At 45.3% G+C, this 19,011-nt stretch overlaps 1 protein-coding gene across 2 annotated transcripts in view; it reads right to left on the bottom strand.

Annotated features, from left to right (window-relative positions):
- Positions 1-11,997, bottom strand: part of LOC132086272 (transducin-like enhancer protein 1) — a 77,780-nt gene extending 65,783 nt beyond the window's left edge. For both annotated transcript variants that reach the window (XM_059491815.1, XM_059491814.1), the window contains exons 1-4: positions 10,775-11,997; positions 10,087-10,187; positions 8,506-8,569; positions 8,367-8,411 (exon numbers count right to left, since the gene is read on the bottom strand). In XM_059491815.1, coding sequence (XP_059347798.1) covers positions 8,367-8,411; positions 8,506-8,569; positions 10,087-10,187; positions 10,775-10,798 — 234 coding nt within the window. In that variant the 5' untranslated portion in view covers positions 10,799-11,997. The remainder of the gene's footprint in view (positions 1-8,366; positions 8,412-8,505; positions 8,570-10,086; positions 10,188-10,774) is intronic.
- Between the last annotated feature and the right edge of the window lie 7,014 nt (positions 11,998-19,011).

Here is a 19,011-nt window from a genome sequence, read left to right as displayed (position 1 = left end):
GGGTTTAGAACACTTAAAAAACAAACTCATAAATAGGGAGATTTCCACAGATCATAAAACCCACTCAGTTTCAGATGTTCCTTTCTTTTTCTTGAGCTAACAAAAGCAGGTTCTCATAGACTTAATGCCTTTTATCAAGATGCAGGTCAGCAAGCATACCCATTCCTGTTCCCATTCTCCAAAATGAAAGCTATCTTTTGTTTTTGCTTGCTAATCCATAGAAGACTTTAAAATGGCACAAGTAGAGATGGCAGCATTTTGTTCTCTAAATCAATTTTATCCTCAGCCATCAACTAGACGTTTCAGCACACAGAAAGATCAGTCCTTCCCTTCTAATTTAAAAATCCATACCACCACTGCCCTTGCAAACTGCTAAACAAGCAGTATCGGCAATGCACTTGTGTTCTGTAATATATTTACTGCAAATCCCAGCGGCTTGCCTCCTAATGCAGTTTTCTATTGTGTCTGTTCTTGTGTCAATACAGTGACTGGTCACCTTACAAGTAAGTTACTTGGACCAACTGTTTACACAAACATCAAAAAGCTTCAAGACAAAGGAAAAAAAAAAAAAAGAACAAGCAGCAAAAAGAGAACATCCATGTTGCTGAGGGAGGGGGACAAAAAAAAAAAATCCAAAAACTTAAACAAACTAAGAAGTCTTAAACCAAAACACAATTTAACCTCAGTTTTCTGTTTTATTATCACATAGCCAAAAAGGGTAGTTAGCTGTTCAGATCATGCGTGAAGTACAAAATACTTTCAGATAGACAGCCCTGACACAAAGTTTACCTAACACCCCTAAAGAACTTAAATCTGTAATTTAATCATCGGTGCTACTTTGTTCACAAAGAACAAATGTTCTGAAGAGCAAAAAGAAAAGGCAGGAGCAACTTCGCCAATCTCCACTTAGCGACTAGACACTTCTAATACACTCTGCAATTTCTCATTAGACACTGAGTATTATCATTATAAAAAAATTCAGGGACACTCACCAAACACAATTTCCTGAACTGATTTCCCCATACTAGAAAGTGTTGGGAATTTAGCTGCTAGAGACTGGAAAATTACAAAGCTGTGGCTAATTCCAAGTTCTGCACCTGCTAGATAGCGTGTCCTTGGGCCTAGCTGTAGTATAATAACAAACAGTGAAAGAGACATGAGAAAAGAGAGATGTAACCCCTAAGGAATGAGGAAGAGTTTATGGTATAGTTTAACCAATAGATTGCTTGGCTTACAGAATATTCATAAGCTTATTATTTGCTGTGTAAGTGTTTGATGCTTTCTTCAATAAACTGGACCTGTGATGAACCATCTGGTGTCCTAGTCTCCTTCTATGACAAGAAAGTGTATTTTATAAGTAGGCTTGCTAATAAGACTTAACACTCAAAACAAAAGAAACCCAAACAGCCCACCTGGATGCTGTCAAGATTCATATAAACCTACGGAAACAATATTAAAATCTCTAACTTGAAAATATAATCAAAATACTTTCAAGGGAAATTGGAATCAAAAAAGGCTTACAGTATTATTTGACAGGGTTGTAGCATTTAAATTTTTTGTTTTGTTGGAGGTTTTTGTTTGTTTGTGCAGCACTAGGGCTTCTTTCTTAAAAGAGACAACCTCAGGAAATAACTGATTTTTAAGTCTAACCTGATTTAACTAGAGTTCGGTTAAGATTAAACTCAATTTCAGCAAGCTCTAATCCACTTTTCAATCACCTCCAGCACTAAGCCAGAAACAGTTCACTAGTGGAGTTTCACAGGGGCCTTTGCTGCAATCTGTTTTACTAATATGATCAGCAGCACAGCCTGGAAAAGACAGCAAGCGGCAAGTAAGAAAACTTGCTCCATAAAAGGAATTACTTCATAAAAGAATTAGAAAGAAAGTAAACACAAAGGCTTCAAGGAAATAGAAATACATTATTTTATCCATAAGAAAGTAAAAGCAACAGCTAAAGAATTGCAAAGAGACCTTACAAGAGTAAATGTGCAATGAAACAATTGTACATAAACAAGTTTTACATACACTAGGAGTAGACATCCCTAGCCACGTAAAATGATGGTCCCTGAGCTTACAATTATCATTCACTGTAAGAACTCAAATGTGAAACGAGTCTCCAGCACTTAAGCATTTCATGGCAGTGAAAAGGAAAAACTGGGAAATTTTACTGAAAAAGAAATAAAAATTAAAGTAAAACCCAAACAAAAACCATTCAGAAAACAGAAAAAGGTGATAATACAAATCTCTCATTCACCAGGATCCTGAGAGCTGCATATAGTTCTGGTTCCCCTTTTCAAAAGTCTAAGTTAAAAATTCAAAAAGGTTGAGTAAAAAGAAAGCGATCAAAGAAAGCTTCGCAACTGTTTAAGCTGAGACTGCCCAACCTTAAAAGGAGTCAACACAGATGGGCTGCAAGAGATACACCACTTTGGCTCCAGTGAAAACACAGCGAGGCACCAACAGCTTCTGTCCTGAGAAGCAGTGACCATCTAATACAGTGGAAACCGGGTACAAAGCAAACAAAGGTGGGGGGTTGTCCTAAATCTGGAACAACTTTCTCCCCACAACAGCTCAGCAATAGTGTAAACACAGTAGAAAGCAGTTTTGCGGAGGAGGGCTCTGGAGAAAAAGTTGAATATGCATCAGCCCCACACTCATGTGCTGATGGAGGCTACACCTCATGTGAAGACACAGGAGAATGACTGTAACCAACTGGCTACAAACTGACTGAAACAATTCTCCTTTCTGTTCCCTTTGTTTGGCAAGAAGGAAGATGCTCGTAAACTGGAGCAAGTCTCTAAGTGCCACCAGTAAGATGATCAGGCAATCAGAACACACATCATACCAGGGAGAAAATATATTTGATCAGCTTCAGGAAGAAGGGGATTAATGGGTAGACAAGACCTCATTGCTGAAAAAGAAGTGATTATGGAGAGGACTATGTCAGCTGCTTCTCAGAGGTGCACAGTAGAAGAACAAAAGGCACACAATGGTTACCAGTGCGGAAAGGTAAACTCCCAGTTGGTGAAGGACAAAATTCTTCACAATAAGGGCAGGTCAAACACTAGAAAGTGTTGCCCTGACATGTCATGCAATATTACCTCCAAAAAACTGTTTTAGGTAGAAATTTGACACTTACAAGAACACAGATTACAAATTCAGCTTGACTATGGGATCAACTTGCAAGAACTTCAAAAGTCGTAGCCTCCAAGTAACCATAAGGACTAATCTGTTAAACTAGTTGTTTTGACAATTAAATGAGGACAAAACTATGAATTCTCCCTGCCTTTATTTTTCCCCTTTCTGAGAGGAGCTATGTAAGCAACTATTGTTCAAATACCTACACTTAAGAATCCAACTAATTTGGATGCTGAAAGTGACAATAGTAGTGTTTGACATAATTGCCATTAGATGTCCCTAAATCTTACCCCAAGTTGAAAGTTTCATTAGTTCCATTCAAAGCTGTCATCATGTTTAAAGTAGGTACTGTGCAGTCTTCCGATAAGTGCCAGTTGATCCAAAATTGGTTTAAAAGGCTTTTACTGTATGCCAGTGGTGATCCATCAAGTCTAAAGGATCCTAATTTTCCATTTTGCATAGGAGATGCTGCATTTTTAGCACTTTGCTGCAAACACTCAAGTAGAGAGGGACAAAAGGCAATTCAGATGCTCAGCTTCATTTTGTATAACAACCAGCAGAAGGAGGAAAACCATTAAGCTTTCCCCACAGTCTGTTGTGACAAAAGGATATTGCAGATTTAGAAAGCATTTCCCCTCCTACTCTTCCCCCAACCCTGAAAGTTACCAGCACTTTTTTTTCCTTCCCTCGAACTGAACAGACACAAACTACAGCAACAGACGCTGCAATGCAAGGGAAATGTAACAATGTAGATGGTAGGAATAATGTTCCCCACTCTGGCTCCTCGAGGAACCTGAAATCTGGTAGACTAAGTCTAAAATGAGAGATGATCAGGCCCTATTTAACATATGTACAGTGTTTACACTCTGACACGCTTTTGAATTAAGTTCTATATGGAGCTGACATAATGGATGGTATCTGACAACACGGTTTTATGAAAGCCACATGGAGATGTACTTCACAGTGCCCTGAATCTGTCAGATAACTCCTTCACAATAATGTTGGCCTCAAGCTTGAAATATGGTTCAAAAGTCACGAAAGTTGAGGTAATTACTCGAGTCTTTTCTCCTCTTTAAAACTGGCAACTCTTTTTGTGGTTGAAATAGCTAGGCTGCTGACACAACTGTACTCATTTAGAAACCAAATATTTGTAGAATAAGTACAATTTTTTCAGAGAAAAATACTGTCACAATCAAGCCTACCATTTTCTCTTTTAAATAAAAACAGTTTTTGCATGTCTTTTGTGGCTGTGCCAACTGTAAAATGTTCTTGAAACATTCACTGCACACCACCAAAACCTTAAGGAGTTTTTCATTCCAATAATTAAAATGTAGGAAAAAAAGAGGAAAATTAATTTATCTTTAAATTCCTTTCAACAGCAAAGCCATCCTACTCAAGAGCTGCAGAGAGCTAACTAAGCTCCTTAATTCCCTCCTGTTTAACCCTCTCCTGAAGACTGATGTTCTAATGAGATATCATTAAAAGACTTTGTCCTTTGCCATGAAGCATTAGAAATGATTCCACAGAACAGTCCAGGATAAAACAGACATGTAACTCCTGTACAACTGGTTAACACAATGCAGCTTTGGAGTTTGTATACTTTTCTACAACAGGCAAGCTACTGAATGACAGGTCTGCCTCCAGGCAGGTCACAGGGATCAAAAAGACCCACCCAAAGAGAAGGAAACCTTGCTGTAACTGTTGGGAGAGCAGAAACCCAGACGCTGCAGTAGTTTATAAGTCTAGCACTTGGTTCAGCACTGCTGAATTTTTTTTTTTTTCCTGTGGCTGCCTGCCAATGAACAAAAGATAATCTTGCACCTAACCAATCCAGACATTAAATGCACAGGAAACCTTATCTTCTGACTTATGACAGAAGATGACAAGCAGAGATGGTGAAAATTAAAGACAGAGTGCCCTAGGAGCCAAGGGCAGGAACTCTAAGTACAGCAGGATTTTTAACACCCAACCAACTATTCATCTTGGCAATAGCAGCTGATTCATCTGCTTTGCCAGCCACAGATGTCACACTGGGGAAAATCTCACTTGGACAGCATAACACAGAAAAGAAACTGAAGACCACACAATGTTCTTATTCATTCTATCGTGACACATATGAAAACAACATCTAAATCCAACCACATCCTACCTAAACAAATCCTCAGGTGGTTGTTTCTGTTTCAGATATGCAAAACTCGGTCAGTAACTACTCACCTTAAAATAATTTCTACGAACACAGTGTAGGTGTGTACATAAAACATGCTCTTCATAAAAAAAAAAATCTCTGGAATTCCTAAATTAAAGTTTAAAAACCTATGCAGAAAAAGAAGGAAACAAACAAAACCAAATCTAAACCAGATACAAATATGGCAAAAAGATTATTTCCCGACCACTTTTCAGCCACCAGGTTGAAACGCAGCAGCACCTTGATTTAAGCACACATCACGCAGTTAAGCACTGCAAAGGGCCAAAGCTAGATTTGAGAGGGAAGTCCTTCTGTGGCCATTCCTGGACTTAAATACAACATATTCAAATGAAAAGCTCTGCTGTTTGTGTATGCAAAGTTCACCTCAGTTAAGTCTGTTTATAGCAACATTCAAGTCTTGACTAACTTTATTTTAGTTAAATTATAACAGATTATTAAATTAAACTAAGACAGAACTGCTGACACATACCCATCAGTGCAAGAACTCAAACTCATTTACATGCAGGCTAACTGCAAGTACTTCATTTTATCTAAGTGACTGTACCTTAACTTAAGCTCTGCTGCAGTGTAATTTTGTTTTTCAAACAGCAGCCCAAGCAATCTGAAGAGTTTCACACAGAGCAAGTACAGCATCCAAACAGGAGGAAGACCTTAAAAATGTTAAAGCTTGTTCACTGGAAAGTTTCCCCATCACTGCATTTTCCAGTAACAAAGATGTTGTCAGAAATGACAATTTTTCGTGTCCCCTGATGATGCCTTGCTAGCATTTGGTTATAAGCCATAAAGCAGGAATAATTTCAGCCTGTCAGGAGTCTAGCTAATGCCCAGTTTCCCCCTAGAGAGAATTCCTGTCAAACGTAATGAGAGCTCCAAAGGCCCTTTCTACAACATAATGAGCACTTAGGCCATGCTGGTGATCAGCCAGCAAAAAGCATCAATTTGAGCCTGGCTACACCCTTGGGGGTAGACGTCACCAGTTAATAAGAATTATGATTACTATCTGTCAAAAGCCTCCTTAGAACTTATCGTTAGCAGTGGAAATTCAGAAGAATGTCATTGTTAGTTTTTTTGGGGGGGTTTTTGGTGTTGGTTTTTTTTTTTTTTTTTTCTCTTGTTTTGGTTTTTTTCTTCCTGTAATCTAAGGCCACCTACATACTGAACTGCAACACCATTTGGCATCCTCACTGCAGGAATCTAAATCAACAGCCTTTAACATGAAGGTGCTACTTTTACCAGAAATTAGAATTACTTAACATGTAAGAGCATAGTATCTGAGACTCACATCCAGAGAAATGTACTTATACCTTCAAAAGCCTATTATTTTCTTAACAGCACGCACAGAGCAAGTGTGCACTACTCTCCCCAGCTACAACTAACACAGATATAATGCTCTGTCATAAATCTTAAAAGCTTCCGAAGTATCACCGCCTATTGGGTACATAATTCTAATTGCCACACATACAGGACATTAAACCTTTATACATATGTTAAGGTCAAAGTAGGAACCTTAGTTCTCACCCACTTTAATCCTGTGGGTTTAATTGATTTTACCTAAAGTTAATTCCTAGTACACTAACTGAAATCACACATTCTCTTCAAAGAGCTCCTGAAAATAACATTCATTTTGCAGCAAATGATCTTCCTATACAGATACCAGCATCCTCATAGGTTACAGTATGCCAAGAAATTGTTGAAGAAAAAAAATGCGAGGGAAAAAAATCTCAAAATCATAAAGCTATGAAAAGTCACCTCACAGAAAAACTGACATTCTTCTAAAACACAAGACACAAGAAAATTTGTTAGGCTACAGTACAGAACCAAGTCAAATACTAAGCTTGCTGTTCCATCTGGTTATTTGGTTCATTATTTTAAAAAAAAGGTAGTCATAATGACTTCTTTTAATGGCATTTTGAATTGAAACAAGCAAAAACCCTCCAAACTCCTAAAGAGTACCTACCCAGATTTGGAGATAGAAAGCTATCATGGAATTACAATGCCACCCTACCAAATATGGCATTTTCAGGGGAAAACAAAACAAACAACAAAAAAAAAAAAATCAAAGAGTTCAGAGTTACAAAAGCAAAACTCAACTCCGTAATTCACTTGCTTAATGAATGTCTTTGAATATACTGAAGATCTGAAGCCTGAACTAATCAATTTCTTCGCTGTGCCCCAGCCGGTCAGCCATGCTCTTTAATTTAATGAAACAAGAGTTTTAGATGAAATAGCACATACACATCAAGAAAGAATTGTATTGTTGCACTTTGAAATGTGTCCAACTGTGCAACTTCATCTAATGATAATTTTTTTAAGAGGCCATCGATTTCTGAAAGACTTATTGTACTAGCATCTTGATGAAAAAGTGAATGTCAGCATATCTACAGAATACTTACACCCTGCCATTAATGCTTTATTTGGCAGACAATGACTACTCAATTGAGGGTCCTCTGGGCTGTGCAATCATTTAGCTTTTCTTCTCTTATGAGGTCCTTAGTGTCTTGTTCCAGTTCAATACTCTTTTTATTCACCATTATAGTGGCCATAAGTGTGAATTTTATGGGAACTTGCAAACTCAGTCATAACTAGAGCTTTCCAAGTCACTAATCTCTTCATACCTTTACAAGGCAGGGATTTGAGTAACTATGACTACATATGCTACACAGACATGGGACCAGTTCTACATGTCAGCACCTCTACCAGTAACAAAACAAACAAACAAAGAGAAACCCAACCCAAAAAACCCTCAAATTTATAAGTTACTGAACTGCATTTTTAAAACCACAGATACAAGACCTTTCCTATTTATGCCCAAGTCTTTCAGAACCAGTACCAAAAAAGGTATTGCTGCTTAACCTAATCTACACCTCATCTGACAGGAGGTAAGCAAAGGTCTACTAATCAGGCTACAAATCAGGCTATTGATTCAGACACCATACCATCATCTGATCACCAACAGGACAGCTACATTTAAATGCACCAGACAGATTGCAGATTTTGCAGCTTAGAAAACAAAATGTCTTACCTGTTTGTGCATTTCAATGTTTAATCCATACGACATTTCATAGTACTGCAAATAAATGAACATACATTATTTTCTTAAACTGACTTACATTGTATTAGGAGATATTTACTGAAACAGAGATAAAAACAAATATACTTACCATCACATAATGCCTCTGCATTTCCGTCTTTTCGCTTGCCAGTTTCTCACATTCCAATTTAAGGCTACAAAACAGATCATGTTTTAATATAACACATCGTTTTTTTGGCATCTACCCTCCCTATTTGTATTTTGACAGAAGCTGCTAATTAAAAAAAACTCATAAACTGACTTTCAACATAGAAAGACTTAATCATACTTGAAATAAAAAGGCCAAAGAAGAAATTTAAAGAACATTTCACGGGTGCTGTATGAGGCCTGAACTGTCTACAGAACCTAAACATATCGACTCTTCATACTTTGACAAAGAGCTGCTATTAAGTGCTGCAACTTACAAGTTAGAATAGGGTCTGAATTTCCCGTAAGTACTTCTCAGGAGTAAGAAGATAAAAAGAGAGGCATTTCTTTCTATACAGCATTTAGTAAATGACTGCCAAGTTACACCACTCACATTTACAATTATAACTTGAGTATAATTCTTACCTTAAATACATTCTAGCAAATGTTACCTTGCCCAGTGCTTGAAAACTGGTAATTCTGACTATCATTTACTGGCAAGTTTCTTTTCATAAACAAAAGTTAAGCTGCATTTGCATGTCTCATCACAAACTGTGATATAATTCTGATTACTTTCACTGACCCTCAATGTTTCCTTTTCTATCAAACTGATTTTTTAATGATACTTGCAAGCATCCTATGGAACATAGTTAGCGTGTTAGTTAGCGAGTTAGCGTGCAAGCAGTACTTTTCACTCACAACTACAAAGCCACATGTTTAGAGTTTACATTGTATTTCTTAACCAATAAATGGCTTAAGCAAGTTAGGACTACAGTATCATAGGTAAAGGAAGAGGAAGCATAACTAGAACCAAGCAATTTCTGACTGGAAAATGCGTAAAGCTTTTACTTCACTCCAAATGTTTCAGGTGCACATTAGTACAAAACCAGTGAAGGTTAATGATCCTCGACATCAGATGACCAGAATCAAAAAGAACCTGTACCCTAAATCTCTGAAAGGACCTCAGCAGCAAGCACACACCCACAAAGAACTTCTGAAGGGCACAGCAGCAACGAGGAGTGCATCCCACAACTTCCATGGATTATGGTAAACTTTGTGTTACTACTCTAAGTACTTGTGTGTTTTCACCGTCCTCCCTGGCTCTTAACCACAGGACGCTGGAATTTTTATTAATTTTTGCATTAACACCACACACAAATGAGCAAACATGAGAAGTAACCTCCTTAACGGGCTGTGCCACAGAACTGGCGCAGGTTTTCCCGGGACACACTGAAGTGACCCATACACACATACGGGTTCCCAAGACACACCGCACTTGTTCGAACGCGCAGAGGCGCCGAACGCTCCGGTTCGGACAGTTCAGGTGCCCGGGGCAGGCCTGCGTCCCAGGGCTGGCGCACCCGGAAGCCGCGCCGGGCCGCGCACCGGGGCTGCCCGCGCTCCCTCGGCGGGGCTCTCCGCGAGCCGCACGCCACCGCCTGGGCGCGCCCGTTCGCTGCAGCCCCCGCCCGCGCTGCTCCGGGCCCCGCAGCGCCTGCTCCCGGGGCGGCCCGCCGGCGCTCACCTGTGGTACTGCGCCTGGAGGAACTGGAACTCTTCTTTGATGCGGTCCAGCGACTCCGGGATGGTGAATTTGAAAGGCTGGCCCGCAGCCTGGTGCGGGGTCTGGCGCGGCGGCGGCACGGGAGAAAGATGCACGTTCAGACACTGCGCGGCCGCCCCGCGGGCAAGAGGAGGGGACGCTGTCCATCGCGGCCGGGCCGGAGGGATGGAGAGAGCGCCCGGCCCGGCCCGTTCCCGCCCCGGGGCGCTGCGCACTTGTTACCCACCTTCCCGTCCCTCATCTGCGGTGGGGCCGAGGTTAACCGCGCTCCGGCTCCGACCCACCCGCTCCTGCCGCCGCCATCTACACGAAAGCGGGAAGTGCCGGCTCCTCCCGCCGACCCCCGCCGCGGCGGCACAGCCAGCCCCATTCTGTGCTCGGCGGATGCTGCCCGGCCCGGCGGCGAACCCCCGCCGTCCTGCCCAAGGCGAGTAAGTTGCCCACGCAACAAAAGTACTGGGGGCCGCTCCGGCAGGCAGGACGAGCCGCTCGATCCCGGAGAGAATTAACTTGTGAGGGCGTCTTCCTCTCCCTCCCTCCCTCCTGCCCCCCAGCTCCAGCCGAGCAAGCGAGCGGAGGTGCGCTCCGCAGCGCCCTGCCCTTGGCCCGCGCACCGCGCCCGCGGAGCGGCGGCCCGAGCCGTACTTACGGGGTGCCGGCTCTGGGGGAACATGGCTCCGGCCGCGGCGGGTCTCCCTCGCAGCACGGCTCTCGCGGCGAGACTCCCCGCCCTGCCTCGGCTTCACACCCGGTGCGCCCAGGGGACAGGAGCGTCGACACTCGCCGACCGCCTTCCCTCCGCCGCCGCGGGCAGCAGCGGGGCGAGGCGCGGCTCAGTGCCCCCGCCGCGGGGACATTCCCCAGCCGCGGCGTCCTTTGTTGCTGTTGTTCCAAGGAGGGCTGAAGGTGTCCGGGAAAGGCGTACGGGCCGCGCTTGGGACGGTCACCAGCGCCCCGCGCTCTTTCGGCTGCGCTTCCACCGGCGGGCGGCGCCCGCAAGGCCCGGGCGCGGCGGGACGGGACCCGACGGGGCGCAGCCGGGAGGCCACAGCCGCCCCTCAGAGGCGGCGAATAATCCCCTTCACGGACTCGCAAGTGGTTGATGCGATTGTAAGGCCGAAAATCCCAGGCGGAGGAGACTCCTCTCTCCTCTTCTGCCCCTTGTCAAAAGGGGAAAATCCAGCCGGAGGGAGCGGATCGCAGTGTCCGCGGCCGCACCGTCGCAAGCCGAGGGGGGCGACAGAAAGTCTCCAGCAGGGACGCGTTGCTCGCAGGCGTCGGCGCAGGGGCCAAACCACCGGCAAGACACAGAGCGATGAACAAGGGAGGAAGGCAGGAGGAGGAGGAAGGAGGCGGGCGGGGGCTCTTGCACAGCCGTCGCCGATCGGAGCAGCTCCAATAGCACATGCACGAAACGCTGGAGGGCAGAGGAAAGGGTACCACACACGCAGCACAGACTCTTCCGTTAGTTGCAGAGAAGTCCCCAGGACAAAAGGAAAGCAAACCCCTCAAGATGCTCGCTGGCCTTAGCGTCCAGGCAACCAGCCCCGTTGGGGAAGATTTAAAAAAAATAAAATAGAGATGAAAGCGTCCGTGTGAGGTTTAAATCAGACGGGAAGCTCCTTCGTGCAACAGCACCACTACAGCCTCTTACAGGCGGGCGCGGATCTGGGAGCTGCGCGTCTCACCAGAGCCCTCCAAGCGCGATACATCGCGGCGACATCAGCAGCATCATCCTCATCCTCGCTCTCCTCCGCGGTGGCCCGCCGCTCCTCGTCGACCCGGGATATAAAGTTCCCCCCAGCTGAAAAATCCGAACCCGAGCGCAAGGGAACACCACCGGCTTCCTCTGCCCCGTCCCCTCCGCACCGCCCAAGGGCAAGGGGGAGCCGAGGCGGCGGCCTGGCGGGCGGCGCTAGGCGGGACCTGAGCGCGGCTGCGGCCGAGCTGGACACCCCGCGCTCGCCCGCGCCGCTTACATTAGCACGCGGTTTCACACTCCGCCGGCTAACCAGCCGCGCGGCCCCGCCCACGCCGCCGCGCGGGGGGGCGCCCGCCCAATCGCCGGCCCCGCCGCCAACGTGGGCCCGTGACGCGCCGCGGCCCCGCGAGCCAATGGCACGCGCCGGAGTCGCACCGCCTCTCGGCTTTGGCTGGGGAGCGCTTGTGTGGCGGAGCGGCGCGAGCGCTCGCAGCCGGCCAATGGGAGCGCGCGGAGCGCGCGGCGCCGCGGGGGGGCGGGGAAGGTCGGCGGGAAGGAGAGCGGGAGGCCGAGCTGTCAATCAAAGTAACGTGGGGTCCGCGCGGGCGGGCGGGCGGGGCTGCGGCGGCAGCGGCGGCGGGCGGGCGGCGCCTGCGCGCGACCCCTCTGCCTGCGCCCGAGCTGCCGGGCGGCCCCGTCCGGCTCATGCAGCGGCCCCGCACACACCGCACACGGCACAGGGCACACCGCACAGCCCCGTCCGGCTCATGCAGCGGCCCCGCACACACCGCACACGGCACAGGGCACACCGCACAGCCCCGTCCGGCACAGGCAGCGGCCCCGCACACACCGCACACGGCACAGGGCACACCGCACAGCCCCGTCCGGCACAGGCAGCGGCCCCGCACACACCGCACACGGCACAGGGCACACCGCACAGCCCCGTCCGGCTCATGCAGCGGCCCCGCACATACCGCACACGGCACAGGGCACACCGCACAGCCCCGTCCGGCTCATGCAGCGGCCCCGCACATACCGCACACGGCACAGGGCACACCGCACAGCGCCGTCCGGCACAGGCAGCGGCCCCGCACACACCGCACACGGCACAGGGCACACCGCACAGCCCCGTCCGGCACAGGCAGCGGCCCCGCACACACCGCACACGGCACAGGGCACACCGCACAGCCCCGTCCGGCTCATGCAGCGGCCCCGCACACACCGCACACGGCACAGGGCACACCGCACACCGCACAGGGCACACTGCACAGGGCACACCGCACACCGCACAGGGCACACCGCACAGGGCACACCGCACAGGGCACACCGCACCCCGCACAGGGCACACCGCACCGCACCCCGCACAGGGCACACCGCACACCGCACACCGCACAGGGCACACTGCACAGGGCACACCGCACACCGCATAGGGCACACTGCACAGGGCACAGGGCACACCGCACAGGGCACACCTCACAGGGCACACTGCACAGGGCACAGGGCACACCGCACAGGGCACAGGGCACACCGCACAGGGCACACCGCACAGGGCACACTGCACAGGGCACACCGCACAGGGCACACTGCACAGGGCACAGGGCACACCGCACACCGCACAGGGCACAGGGCACACCGCACAGGGCACAGGGCACACCGCATAGGGCACACCGCACAGGGCACAGGGCACACCGCACAGGGCACACCGCACACCGCACAGGGCACAGGGCACACCGCATAGGGCACACCGCACAGGGCACACCGCACACCGCACAGGGCACAGGGCACACCGCATAGGGCACACCGCACAGGGCACACCGCACAGGGCACAGGGCACACCGCACAGGGCACACCGCACAGGGCACAGGGCACACCGCACAGGGCACAGGGCACACCGCATAGGGCACACCGCACACCGCACAGGGCACAGGGCACACTGCACAGGGCACAGGGCACACCGCACAGGGCACAGGGCACACCGCACAGGGCACGCTGCACGGCGACGCGCGCTCACAGCGCGGCGGGCGGGTCGGGCGCACGGTCCCGCCTCGCCCGCCAGACGACGGCGGCGGGGCCGTGGCACCTGCTGACAGCGCGCCGCGGAAACGCCGAGGTGCGGAGGGATAAGCCCTCCCACGTGCTTGTGCGGCTCGGGGCACGCCAATTGCTGTGCTGGTTGGAATGACCCTCTGATAAGACGGAAGTTGTCCTTTGGGTAAAACTGGCTTCTTTTTAAGAGGGGCTTGATAGAGGAAAGCTGTCAATAACTTTGGTTTATAGGCCCACTTGAGATAGATGAGGGTCAAACAAATTCCACAGACTGTGTGTGCTTGCTGGGGAGATGACAAATGGTGACATAGCTGGCAGTGGGAAGTACACTTCAAAACATATCCTCTATTAGCAAGCACCTTATTCATAGCAGAATTCCACAATGAAGTGTGAAATACCTTTGGACTTAAAACACTGCCTTAATACACACTTTTGCTGTTGGTAAATACTTGTGTGCTGCCTAAAAAGAGGTCTTAGAATGTTGAACCGCATCATTTAAACACGGTAGGGGTGTTGTTGCAGTCTGCATTTTCTTATAATTCCCCACTAGTCTTTACTAGATACAAATTACTTCCTTAGAATTCTATTGTGCTTCATCTTGTATCCTAAAGAAAGAGTAGTCTTTGTTTTATATTTGATAGGAAATTTAATGTTTTTGAATATCAAAGCTTTGCTCATTCAGAGTGATAATTTCCCATTATTATTCCTAAAATATTATGTATTTTTACTTTAAAACATCCAACACAAAAGGGAGTGAAACCTCCTCAGTCTTCTGCCGTGAAAAGTTTGGACTTCATTCCCGGACTGCAGAGTTTTGTCAATGAGCAATGATACATCTGTGTCTCTGTGCACATCTGTATGTGTGTATATATGTATATTTATGTCTGCGTGCAATGGGGTCTGTACCTGCAGGTGTACATATACACCTATAGGTATATATAGGTGTATAGGAACACATGTGTGTTTCTGTTTATGTTCATGGTGCATACGTGCGTGCATCCTGGTGAACATATAAATAAACGTGGGCTTTTACTGGTTTCTAAGAGATGGCACAAAATACCCTCGATAGTGAGCTTTGATAGATTGTGGTTCCCAGGATGGGAATGTAAACTTGTCTGGTGTTCCACCTGCATAAGCAAACCTTAAAATCTTGCATTCTGTTTCCAGCTCTTCCCTTGTTGTCTTGGACTAGCCAACTCGCTGCTCTGTTCATGGCAATGGAAAGCTTAATTACTTAATGCTTATTAAAGTACTTAGATCTTCAGATGAAAGGTGCCATAAAAATGCAAACCATGATTATATACTTTGTGTGTGTACCTAGTAGCTATGGAGTCTATAATAATGTAACACTTACCTAACTTTTGCTGTACTTTGCTTAACCTGCTGGCACAAGTTGTTAATGAGATATTGACAGATATGACATTAAAACAACACTGTGTTTTGGAACATAAACAAAAGGGGTTTGGTTTTTTCTTAATTGCTCACCTACATGAAAACTTGAAATGTCTCGTTACCTGTATTTGTCAACATTAAGACGTCCAAGGCATGTTTTAACAGAGAGAGAAAAGCTCTGTTTTCCTGGTTCTTGTTAGTAAGCGCTTTTAACCTACTTTGATTCTGGAATCAGACACTTAAGGGCATTTTGAATCTTACTCATTGTATTTGAGATAGAAGAGCTGTACAAGCAGAAGTAGAATCAAATGTGCTGGGTTTTTTTTCAAATGAGAGCTACTGACGTTACATAGCAGGAATAACAACCAACATGATCTGATGTTTAACTAATTATAATGCATCATCACTGGCTCATTAATGCATAAAAATATTATTTTTGTTGGATGGGCATAAATCTGGATGAATTCCAGGAAACTGAACATTCTCATTCCATAGCAATATTCACTATTTACACCATAGAAAGACAGCAAAATATAGCTAGGCATGTTGTATTCAAGTAGGTAGCATTTCATACCAGATCATTCTGCCACAATGCTTTATATACTCTACACAGTTGTCCAACTGGATTAAAAATACTTGTTTTAAATGTCTGTCTCATGTTTCAAAAATAAAAATATCTCCTTCAGTATTAACCCTCCCAACCAACCTGTCCAGTCACCCATTTTACTCTGTTGCTTGAAGTCAGTTGTTTTTTACTGTAAAACTTTTAGTGTCATCTTCCTACCTCATAAAGCAAAGGGCCTAGTCCTAAACTGGCTACTGAAAATTCACACTGGAAGCAGTTGGAGCTTTGGGTGAAAAAAAAGCACACTTGGGTCCAAAATGTAGGTTAAATGTACTGGAAGTTTTTCAGAGGTAGCATCCATTCTTTAGTGAAACCATAATGTTCTGTTTAATGCACTGTATTATTTTTTTCTTCAGTGTTCACAGTACTTTTTATGAGCAATATTTTTTAACTTTGTGCAAACTGGCACATAAAACAAAGATGTTGATGATGTTAATCACTAGGTGTTAGCTGCAGGTGGGCAGTAAACAATTTAGTGTGATTTGTCCCACTCTTCTACTCTCTATGTTGGGAGAGCAAGCCAATAGAGGAAGCAATTCTAGAATTCAGTAGAGTTTACGCTTTCAAAGTTTTAGATAGATCACTGGATTTTCAACTGAAAGAGAAACATGCATGTATTAATGTGGATGGGGGTTGTTCTATTTGGTTTGTTTGTTTTAGGGTTTGGTTTGTTTGTTTTTTAATGTGGTGCAGGTGAAATAGAAAAAAACCCTGAATCATACAGTACATGTGGTACAGTAGTAACTGTCTACACAGTTGAAAGAATAGTAATTATTATAAGGACATGAAAAACAGTATCGCTTTTTAAATATTCATTTATTTGTGAAGTGCAAATGATGTGAACAGGGTAAAGCAATTACATTTCTAATTATTTACTGTCTTTTGGCTAATAGCCATTGCATACCCTCTTAGTAATTTGATTTCTTTTTAATTAGTAGCTTTCCTTGTAGGCAAAAATGTTCAAAAAGTTGCACTAGGTCATTTTACCATTATGACTGTATTCACTTCCCCCATTCCTTCACCCATAAAAAATCCCTGAGCTGAATTTAAAAAAAACCCAAGTCAGTAGCAGATTATGCAGCAGTAAAACCTCAAATAGAATCAGATCCAAAGAATCCCTTTTGGCTTCACACAATATGGTAAAATTAGAGATTGCAGGAAACCAAAAAAATTAAACTGGGAACATTTGAAAAGAAATGACCGAGCTTTATGAAAATGACACATTGACTGGCCAGTGTGTTTTTTTTATCGACAGTTTCTTTGTTGAGGCATAGATCAAAGAAACCTGCATATGTTTTCATTTTGTTCTAAGTCTAACTAGAAAATTACATCCAGATGTTTAATAGGCATTCTGTTGGTTTTCTGCATTGATTAGATATGTTGGTACTGTTTGCTTACAAGTGTAGCCGGATCATTAGCTAATGCAAAGAAATGTTTGTAGCGAGTTACTAATTAGGTCTTTTGGAAACTCTCCATACTAAGGAACAATTTGTACAGTGGCCAGAAAAACTTGCGGTACTTGAGAAGTCGCTTTCCCTTCTGTGTCTGGGAAAAAACAGTCAGTCGCTTTCCCTAATCTTCTTTTGCCTACAGGGATTGCAGCTTGATCCCAGTGGGTTGAAGTGCAAATAAATTAGGAAGAGACCACACACACACACACACACACACACACACACACGCACGCACGCATGCACACACATGAACACACACACGCACACACACACGCACACACACACGCACACATACACACACACATACACACACATGCACACACACGCGCGCACACACACACATGCACACACACACCCCCCCACACACTCCCCCCTCCACCCCCAATCTGCTCCTTTAGTCAAAAGTCAGTTGTACAATCTTACAAAAAGCTAGCCAAAATGGAGTGCTTAAAACTAAAATGTGTTAAATTCTCAACATTCATGTTATCAAATACACAGCATTTTTGAGCATACTTTAGAGACAGATGGGGAAGCCCTTTATGATAAATGAGTGCACTTGAATTCATTACTGTGGTACTTATAATTAAAGTAGCTCTTTCTCAACTTCACTACTTCTGCAGGGTACTTCAAGACAAAGCTTGGGGAAAGTGTATACGTGGATGACAGAATGGTGAAAGAGGAGCAAAAGAACTTTAATCATCTGTGTTTTGTTAAGTACGAAAAGAGGTCAGATGTATTACCTGTTTACAATATTGACAGAGAAATTGTTGTAGACTTCATGACTCTGGCCTGATAACCTTCTAGGTGCAATGCCACCTTTCAAAGGCTGCTTGAAAGTGTCAATGACCTTTCTAATAAAGACCACTTGCCAGCGTACCACACTTCAGTCCGTAGCAGAATGAGGCCGGAGGTGACAACTAAAGGAGCAGTTTGTGTCTATTTTGTACGGTAAATGAGAGTGCATGATCATACCAGCTCCCTGATCCTGTCATCACACACACGACAACGTTTTACTCCTGGAAGTAGTCCCTTTGAACTCCATGACAATACCTGCTTGAATAAAGACGTCTTTTTGTCAGACTTCACCAGATCATGGCCATGCATACAGAATAGTAGGTTGGGTGTGACATACATATGCAAAACACCTGTGTTTTTACCAATGACGCCATGCAATTGTGGAAGTTTTATCACCCTTTTCAGGAGCTACCTAAAAGGGAAGGTTGCCACAGAAGTACAGTTAACCATTGCACTTCAGTTTTTCCTTGCTCTATTATTTTTCCTTGCCTGGCAAATTATGAAAACTTTTCCATCCTGTTTTGGTTCCGTATACATAGTCTTTTGACAGGATTAATAGGAGTTTTTCCCCCCTAAGCTGTCAATAACATTAGTAAGAGTCTACAGATCACCAAAGACTCTTAGACTTAAAACCACAGGGGAAATAGCGTTGAGGCAAATAGTCTTGTGGAAATGATGCTTTCAAAACATCTGTGGAAATGGCTGATGGAACTTCCATTGTACAAAGAAAAGGATTGTCTGAGAGGGGGAGATGGCTCCAAGTGCCCTGGCATTTCAGGATTAGGAACAGCAACCAGCTTGCCACTGCTAAGGTACATGAAGGTACTATCCTCCTACCTAGTACTACGCTAGTATCTGTTCTCCACCTATAAAAA

This window comes from Ammospiza nelsoni, chromosome Z, assembly GCF_027579445.1.
Source record: "Ammospiza nelsoni isolate bAmmNel1 chromosome Z, bAmmNel1.pri, whole genome shotgun sequence".
Taxonomy (NCBI): Eukaryota; Metazoa; Chordata; class Aves; order Passeriformes; family Passerellidae; genus Ammospiza; species Ammospiza nelsoni.
Note: the sequence above shows the minus strand (reverse complement) of the source record. Positions and strands in the feature narration are given on the sequence as shown.